The sequence below is a fragment of the Monopterus albus genome, unplaced genomic scaffold, assembly GCF_001952655.1.
Source record: "Monopterus albus unplaced genomic scaffold, M_albus_1.0 scaffold342.1, whole genome shotgun sequence".
NCBI lineage: Eukaryota > Metazoa > Chordata > Actinopteri > Synbranchiformes > Synbranchidae > Monopterus > Monopterus albus.
In genome coordinates this window covers 606,276-616,124 of record NW_018128222.1, presented here as the reverse complement: position 1 = coordinate 616,124, position 9,849 = coordinate 606,276, and the positions used below count along the sequence as shown (strand labels likewise).

At 41.4% G+C, this 9,849-nt stretch overlaps 1 protein-coding gene across 3 annotated transcripts in view; it reads right to left on the bottom strand.

Annotated features, from left to right (window-relative positions):
- Nucleotides 1-7,736: 7,736 nt before the first annotated feature.
- Nucleotides 7,737-9,849, bottom strand: part of mgp (matrix Gla protein) — a 2,714-nt gene continuing 601 nt past the window's right edge. The window contains exons 2-5 of one of the 3 annotated variants that reach the window (XM_020624980.1): nt 8,955-9,039; nt 8,806-8,835; nt 8,522-8,627; nt 7,737-8,296 (exon numbers count right to left, since the gene is read on the bottom strand). In XM_020624980.1, the coding sequence (XP_020480636.1) occupies nt 8,140-8,296; nt 8,522-8,627; nt 8,806-8,835; nt 8,955-9,015 (354 nt within the window). In that variant the 5' untranslated portion in view covers nt 9,016-9,039 and the 3' untranslated portion in view covers nt 7,737-8,139. Of the gene's footprint in view, nt 8,297-8,521; nt 8,628-8,805; nt 8,836-8,954; nt 9,043-9,849 lie in introns of all 3 variants that reach the window. The other 2 variants (XM_020624981.1, XM_020624982.1) reach the window with 2 other exon arrangements.

Genomic DNA, 9,849 nt, shown 5'->3' with positions numbered 1-9,849 from the left:
CGGGGCTGAGCCCAGAACCTTGTTATGTAGACTACAATACACTGTTAAATATTAAACATCCAATTACTTTTAAAGCTATTAAAATGAGCGACACTTTGATCAATTACAACATGAGAATTCTGTGCGTAATGCGTGATCAATAATGACCCAGATACTGTATATAACTGTAGAACTCTGACAGGGCTGTATTGCAAAATGTATTTTGTTACTTACACTTCTGTGATTTAAGGTCTAGCGTTTTGAATGCAACACTTGTGTCTGCAGTGAAATACTTTATTGTAACTTCTATTTAATTAAATGATCCAAGTACTTCTTTCATGCATGTTGAACATAATATTATATAAAATAAAATGTGAAATGTGTAAGGATTGCTACAAAATTAATTTGGATTAAACATGTTTAGACTGGAGCAGTAAAACTGCAATACGCAACACAAATGTGTCACAAGAATAAATAAGTAGAGACCATGTTTAACAATCCCACACAGTGTCGTGAGAACGGTTGGGTATTTCAGTCAGCAGCTCTAGTGCAAAAAACTAATTATCATCAGAGTGCTTCATGCTGCCAAATGATTAGTCCCCCACAGGCTGCCCAGAGGCATTCTGTGCTGGTTTGTTAATGAACATGTACTATGTCCTGGAAACAAACCGCATTCTTCCAGTCATTGACACAAAGACGGGTGTTAGTCTGACACTGTTAAAGCGAGCAGACATGGAGAATGCACAGGGAATTCCTCGGTGCAGGGGAAAAACGCTCCAGCACTTTGTCCCCTTCTGTGGAGAAAATACATTTAAGTTGACAATGATGTTGTTTTTAGGCTTGTTAAGGGGACTAACTAAATAATAAACACAATAAAGCCTGGTTAGTTAATTAATTCTTAAGTATGATAATGCACTACTTCATTTATAGATATTTTTACAAACTATCTTTTGAACTAATGTCAGAAAATGTAAAGGAATATTAGGAATAACCAGCTGACGGTGAGATAAGGAGATCACAGCAACAACTAGCTGTCGGCTGTAACGAAATATTTAGCAGTAGTGGAAGAAGGACTGTGATTCTTTACTTAAGTAAAAGAACAAAATTATTGGCACCAAAATATACTTAAGGTAGCAACAGTACATCGATTCTGAGAAGGAACTAAATTTATCAAATACATGTAGTGCAGTAAAAAGCACACAATTAGTTTTCATTTGTAATATTTATGCCCTTTTAGCTGTTTTGTTCTGCAAATTTAATCCCACTCTTCCTTAGTTACCTCTTTCAAACCATAACCTCAGTATCTTATATCTGTTTGGAACTTTTCAGTTGTATGTGCATGGTATTTGTTGTATAGAGATTACTGCACCACACTTCCTGTTGGCCTCTGGGGTTACTGTTGTAGAGCAAGAGCTTCTCTCTTTCATCATCATCATCATCATCATCATCAAGTCAGTGTTTCATGTATTGTCCCTTTTCACAGGTAAATAAAAACCAGAAGAATGACAAAGACAGGAGCAGTGGAATATGAGACAACAAAGTGGCATCATCTGTGCTACAGTGCACCATAAACCCGTCTGACCTGATGCCTCACACAGGTTGGCGGCGAGCCGGGGAAAACTGCAGACAAACAGATACTGTACAACTAAGACAGAGCACCGTCAGGAGGAAATACCAGCCCCAGGTCTCCATCATGTCTAACGCAGGGATTTTTGTGACCACTTCCTCTTGTGTTCTCAACACTTTCACAGTCTGGGGGGATTGTTAGGTGTTTTCCATCTGTTAATGGGTGGATTATTCAGCAAGGCGAGGTTGCCTTGTTTGAAAATAAATCTCATTCAGATTGGGAGAATGTTAGAATACAAAGTAATTATGCTAAATTCACCCATGGAGACATACGATACTAACGTCAGGGGTTCGACCAGAGACAGTGGGCTCTGCTGTGCGCAGCTCACATAACAGCTTCAATTAGAGTCTAAGGAAAAGTGGTTTCAAAATACAGTATCTTGTCCAAGCCAAAATTAAGGACATCTGTGCACGTTAATCAAAGTCAGAATCATATGTTACATCTCAAAGATCTTTAGTCACACAGAGGAGCTCTTCTTGTTTTGGTCACTGAAGCTGGTGGGAGCCAAACAGACTGTGTCATTCGAAGAGTCAGTCTCACTTACATTGAACTGTACAAACTATCCAAACTGCCAGGTTCCCCTGCATGGCTCAACAAAACACACACATTCAGGTGCACTGTACAGATGGAAAACACTATTTCCTTTAGTCTGAGGATTTGATGGTGAAACTTGTTCAACTTATTTTCCTTATGTTCAAACTTCGGTTGTTGTGTGTGATGAAGCTCAGTCTCATCGAACCCGTGCTGGTGTCTTGGAATTCTTCACAGACTTGGTCCTTTAACAGATTCTGTTAGGCTCATTTGCACTTTTACCCTTGTTTGCTGCGCACACCAGCGCCATCTTGTGTTTAAATCAGAATGAACCAAAGGAGCCAAAAGCTCAAGCAATAAAATGAATTCCAGGATAACATTCAACATATTGTATCAAAGGTAAATCTCCATGCAGTCCATGTAGACATGCTGTAGGTTTAAGTCACACATTCAGAAATGTGTCTTCAGAAGCAGTAAACCCAGACCGCCACCTCATGTTCAGCTGTTCATTCTGCCAAACTGCATTTGTCCAAATCAAAGGCACCTCTCAGTCAAACCTGTTCTGCAATGTGTAGTGAACGTACAAGGAAAAAGCAATGGGGACTTTTCAGGACAGGGGAAAGATGTTTTGGCGTCTTTTCCCCTTCTAATGAGGAAATTAATTTAATCTTCATTACTTTTTTAAACGTGTCTCATTAGCATAAGACAAACTGCACAACTTTTCATTTGGACAAAATAAAGGGAACTAAATTTATCAAATACATGTAGTGCAGTAAAAAGCACACAATTAGTTTTCATTTGTAATATTTATGCCCTTTTAGCTGTTTTGTTCTGCAAATTTAATCCCACTCTTCCTTAGTTACCTCTTTCAAACCATAACCTCAGTATCTTATATCTGTTTGGAACTTTTCAGTTGTATGTGCATGGTATTTGTTGTATAGAGATTACTGCACCACACTTCCTGTTGGCCTCTGGGGTTACTGTTGTAGAGCAAGAGCTTCTCTCTTTCATCATCATCATCATCATCATCATCAAGTCAGTGTTTCATGTATTGTCCCTTTTCACAGGTAAATAAAAACCAGAAGAATGACAAAGACAGGAGCAGTGGAATATGAGACAACAAAGTGGCATCATCTGTGCTACAGTGCACCATAAACCCGTCTGACCTGATGCCTCACACAGGTTGGCGGCGAGCCGGGGAAAACTGCAGACAAACAGATACTGTACAACTAAGACAGAGCACCGTCAGGAGGAAATACCAGCCCCAGGTCTCCATCATGTCTAACGCAGGGATTTTTGTGACCACTTCCTCTTGTGTTCTCAACACTTTCACAGTCTGGGGGGATTGTTAGGTGTTTTCCATCTGTTAATGGGTGGATTATTCAGCAAGGCGAGGTTGCCTTGTTTGAAAATAAATCTCATTCAGATTGGGAGAATGTTAGAATACAAAGTAATTATGCTAAATTCACCCATAGAGACATACGATACTAACGTCAGGGGTTCGACCAGAGACAGTGGGCTCTGCTGTGCGCAGCTCACATAACAGCTTCAATTAGAGTCTAAGGAAAAGTGGTTTCAAAATACAGTATCTTGTCCAAGCCAAAATTAAGGACATCTGTGCACGTTAATCAAAGTCAGAATCATATGTTACATCTCAAAGATCTTTAGTCACACAGAGGAGCTCTTCTTGTTTTGGTCACTGAAGCTGGTGGGAGCCAAACAGACTGTGTCATTCGAAGAGTCAGTCTCACTTACATTGAACTGTACAAACTATCCAAACTGCCAGGTTCCCCTGCATGGCTCAACAAAACACACACATTCAGGTACACTGTACAGATGGAAAACACTATTTCACTTGTATTTGCTCTGATTTCTCCAGTATTCCATAGTGATTCTGGAACCTTTAGTCTGAGGATTTGATGGTGAAACTTGTTCAACTTATTTTCCTTATGTTCAAACTTCGGTTGTTGTGTGTGATGAAGCTCAGTCTCATCGAACCCGTGCTGGTGTCTTGGAATTCTTCACAGACTTGGTCCTTTAACAGATTCTGTTAGGCTTTGGCATTTTGTTAGTGTTTGGCCTCTGCCTTCATTTGCACTTTTACCCTTGTTTGCTGCGCACACCAGCGCCATCTTGTGTTTAAATCAGAATGAACCAAAGGAGCCAAAAGCTCAAGCAATAAAATGAATTCCAGGATAACATTCAACATATTGTATCAAAGGTAAATCTCCATGCAGTCCATGTAGACATGCTGTAGGTTTAAGTCACACATTCAGAAATGTGTCTTCAGAAGCAGTAAACCCAGACCGCCACCTCATGTTCAGCTGTTCATTCTGCCAAACTGCATTTGTCCAAATCAAAGGCACCTCTCAGTCAAACCTGTTCTGCAATGTGTAGTGAACGTACAAGGAAAAAGCAATGGGGACTTTTCAGGACAGGGGAAAGATGTTTTGGCGTCTTTTCCCCTTCTAATGAGGAAATTAATTTAATCTTCATTACTTTTTTAAACGTGTCTCATTAGCATAAGACAAACTGCACAACTTTTCATTTGGACAAAATAAAGCTTGGTTAGTTAATTATTAAGTATAATAACAAATGAGCTTACATAGTCTATAGTAAGTCTTAGTCTACAGCTTTTTTTTTTTTACAATCTCTAGAATCGATGTCAGAAAATGTAAAGGACTAATAGGAACACTAGCTGAGAGTGAGCAGTAGCAGCTGGTTAGCTCAGCTTAGTATAAAGCATGGAAACAGGGGCAAACAGCTGGCATCGCTCTTCCAAAGGTAGCCTGAAAAAATCTGCACCTCTAAAACTCATATTAATGTGTTTGGCAGCCGAAGTGATGCAACCTGGAGGAAGAACCTACTCCCTGCCAGACAACGGTGGCTGTTTCAGCTTTCTGCCAAGGGTGATAGTGAAATGCACCCAGAGCGAGCGGTGATTGTTTCTGGCACAAAGGAGACACCGTCAACTCAGGCTCTTTGTAGTTTATGGCCTCAAGACAACGGGGAAGATTTTCCTGCAACACACGATACAACTCTGACTACATGATGTGCCTCTGCATTCACTCAGATGATGAGTTGAAGGAACAGTGACTATTAGTTTTCACCTTTGTTTCCTCTTTGTGTTTACTTTGTCACCTCGTACCTTTTATGTTCACTATGTACACTTATGTTATTAAAGTGGAATCAATCAGACTCAAAAACTGACCCTCAGACTGACTCAGATGTTATATATTAATTGATACAATGAAGAGTTTCACTGAGTCGTGGTCTTACCCTCCGGAGCGGGGTGTCACTGTCAGGCTTTCCTAACATGTACTGTAACTCACACCTGAAGCCAGGCAGCAGAGGACCAGGATCTTCATCTCTTGGGTTCTTTCTTCAAGTAGGAGACAAGGGGACGATGACGGTTCTTCTTCTGTCTTTCTTTGCAGCCCACACTATGACATGGATGTGTGAGTGTTTGGATCATATATTGCACACAATGACACAGATGCAGAAAAACACACCTCTGCAAAAATAATATACACGTTAAAAGCACGTTGGATTTGTGCATAGATGGACACAAATAAAAACAGTTACATAGAAAGTATGTGGACCCTCTGCTTCCAGAAGGTGGGAAGAAACACATGTGGACAACTCTCAGCCACAGTTCACAGCCGTGGGGAGCGTTGTTCGCCTAGTTTAGGTCATTGTTAGCATCTTCTACTTCCTGAAGTGGCAGGTTTGTTTGAAGATGGAGGAAAGGTATGAAAAAATGCCTAAATACTAAAAAGATACATAGAATGATGTAGTATAACTGCAAAAATACACAAAGTTACAGGACGACTAGCTGTCAGATTTAGTGATGATACTAGAAAGTTTAATGATGCGCTAGAGGTGCAATGCCTGCTGCGGCCTGGAGAGGTCAGCGTTTCACAATGTAGGTCACAAAGGGCACGCAGCCGAGAAAACCACCGTCCCACTTATGTGGCATGATTTTAATCCGAGGGCTTTTTATTACAAACCACAGAGTTTTCCTAGAAAATACCAAACTCAGAGTGTCTGGAGATGTGTAGAAGGTATAATGTGGGAAGACGGCTTTACCAAAACTGTTGAGTGGATAAAGTAGTGCACTGGAATGTGCTGTTTAGCTTCAATTCAAACACAACTTTCCACAAGAAAAGTGTTTTTAGTGTTTGACCATCTTTACAACTAATCTTTACTGTTTCATTAGAAGGATGCCATCGCTGCTGCTGTGCTACACCATCACTTCTACTGTACTTGCAGCATATCACCATGGTGACATTTCCAAAACAAATCCTTATTTTAAGTCTCTGCCACAGAGCAACCCCTCTGTTGCTGATTATTCAGGCTCTGGGCTGGTCCTGACTGCGCCACATGGGGTGTAATTTCAGTGTCTGGGTCAGTCTCGGTGCCTGTTGTTGTTTCATGGACCGATTTCAAGGATTCAGCCTCAGGACACCTTTATTTATGCACACATGCGGCCTTGTGGTAACACAATGTTAACTATGTGCCGATCTGTCTTTGTCTCTGCATGCGACTGTCTGCAGCAGCCAGGACGACATATGGTGTGTTGAACAGCTTCATCCTGACACAGCAAAAAACACAGACCTTGAATGCACAAATTAAAATCAGCAGCGTGTCCTTGTTTAACCCTCAACAAAGCAGTGGTGGAAAGTAATGATACATTTAGTCAAACTCTGAACTTCTGAGGTATTTGTACTTATTTGACTGTTTCCATGTTATGTAATCTATTACTCCACCACGTTTATATTGCACCTTGTACTCCACTAAACTGTTTGAGTCTCTAAGGAATGACAGTGTTAAAGATGTAATAAAATAAAATAAGCACAGGATTGAACTTTGTTCTTCTTTCCTCATCATGTCATGACCTCTCAGGTTTATCTGGTGACACTGTGGAGGGTGTGAACCTAGCTCCACCTCCAGCAGCTAAACTTCACCACTGATGTGTCATTAACAGTTTGATAAACTCCCATAAAATCAGTCCTGGGGCACATTTTACTGAGAACAAGTACATGTTGCTGATGCTTTAATGTTTTTACTTAAGCAGGATTCTGAACCTTTACTTTTCACGGATCCTTCTGAAACTGTGGTAGTGGTATTTTTACTTATGGAGAAGTTCTGAATGCCTCTTACAATCTGTCTCTAAAGCAGAACAAATCAAAACCCTCTTGAGCAGCTACAACAGTAAAATGGTGCATAAATCTAATGTCATACACTGTATAATAATACATCAACGACAGTTTGCTGATAATACTCTTAGTAGGATCATGAAAGCAGAGATTTGACTTGTTTTAATGGGTACGACTGCATAGTAAATACGTTTTGGCTGCTGGTGAGTAATGTTAAAGGATTCAATTGCAACTGAAAATCAATTCTCAAAATTTAATTTCCCCTGGTGACGCTCATGTTAATTAGAAAAGTATGTTTGCTCCACTTGTCACAGCTCCAACAATTTATTTGGTGTGTTAACCTTTAAAACTCACATAGCATTAAAATTAGCCGCTTAAATCTCAAACTGTCGCAGGATCAACTTCTCATCTACACATTCATTCAAAGGATTAAGACAAACCCCAGGAAAAGGGAATTTATTATTTTTCTCAAGGCAGTGGAGATAATCAGTGACTGCAGCGCTGGCCGGGATCAGAACCCCCTACTGATAATGTAATAAATGGTTAGCAGTTGGTGAACAAAACACTCAAGCAGATCACATAAAGCTCATAAATGCTGTGAAAGTGTGATAATAATGGATAAAGGTTATTCAGAGATTATACAAGAGATGGGCCGTGCATTTCTACAGGAGTATAATGATGGGCTGGTGTGACACCTGAGCCACACTGGAGGGCTCAGTGTGTCCTCTTCTGTCCAGCTACAGAAACAAGACAAACACATAAATTATATCAAAATTGTGGAATGAAGTGTTCATATCCAGAGGATTAGAACAATTCAGCAAGTGACAGAGTGATACTTTGAGTTTAGTATCGGCGAGGTCCAGCTGGCCTCTGGGGCTGGATCTGGGAGCCAAAGTATCTCAGGTAGGCCTGCGGATAGCCGTGGTTGTAGGCGTAGAAGCGGCAGAGAGTGTAGTCCTCACAGATCTCCTTACGCTTCTCTGCTGGGGACTTCGGCCTCCTTTTGGGGGGGTGGGGTGGGGGCAAAGACAGAGGCAGTCAGAGGGAGGAATGGGTATGGGAAGGAAGAACTAAAACCAGAAACAGATGCAGCATTTAGCTTCAGGCTCTTTGTGTTTCTGTCAGTGGATGTTTAACAGTCTGTGTCTTAATGACCTGCAGTCTCACGTGTTCACCTGAAGGAGTGATGCATGCTGTGTGCACGTATGTGGTGATATGGTTATACCTTGTGAATCTGTAATAGCCAAGGCCGTTTCCTCTGGGTACGTTGTATACGTTGGGCCTCTGCGGTGTGATGAACGAATTGGCTTGGTTTGGGGGCACAAACACATCTGGAACCACAAAACCTTACTAGACAAAATCCTTGATTGAACCATATCAGGCATCATGCAATTGATCTGGTGACATAAGGGCGGGGCTATGTTAGTGATTAAATGCATTAGACTCGATTGCAGGCTGTTTGTTAGAACTGCATGCATGTTTTTCCATGATGTACAGACATTTAATCACCTTCAAAGGATTCTGTGCTTTCATGGGAGTCTACAGGAAAAACATGGAATCGGGTTAATCACAAGTGATGAATCACCGTCTAACTGGATGTTCTGCAGGTTTCTAATACATAACCAACTGCTGAAAGGTGGCGAGGTGAGGGTGCGTACCGTAGCAGACGCAGAGAGCGACTGCAGCACAGAGCGCCAGAAACCGAAGAAGGCTCCTCATCCTGGGGCTGGTTTATCTGCCTGTCTGCTGGAAGAGAGGACAGAGGTGTTTCAGTCACGTCAGCACCAAGAGAGTTAGACAGTTAAACGAGGAGAAACTAGAGCAGCGAGGGAGACAGAGAAAGAAGTGAGCTCAGATTGCCAGTGTGTGGGTAATCAGGAAAAAACCACAAGCAGCAATAAACGAGTGACAGTGGCAGACTTTCTATATCTGTGCCTGTGGTTATGGTTTTGTGCACGAGGGTTAGAAGCAGTCACACAAACAACTGATATAGGCTGTCCTATAGAGAATCATCTATTTATGTTGGCAGCCGAATTCCTGTGTGGGAAAAAACACAAGCCAAAGTTACACATATTTTTAAGACCAGATGAAGATCTGTGAGGCCTTTTCAGTGCACTGGACAAAAGCCAGCACAAAATCCACAAACACCATTCAACCAGTAGAATCCCAGTTTGTAGGGACGAGCCATAAGAGAGTAACTGCTTTGCTCACTGCGAACTAATGGAGTCCACACACTTAAGCTTAGTGCAGGGAGACAGTGCCATTATAAAGAGGCAGGTGTCCCGTACGGCGCACACACACACACACACACACACACTGCACATGCACAAACATATGCATTCAAGACCATGCAGGAGCAACCTGCACTAAGGTGTGCGACACCTGTACAAACAGATGTCTGTAACACACACAGTGTATTCGCATGACTGCAGTGCAGAGAAGTGTTCATCCATCTTGTGTTTGTAGGATTTGGATGGAATTCTGTTTCAGCAGCAGCTCTCCTTCTCACCATCAATAGCATCTTTCATTATACATAAACACACACACACACTA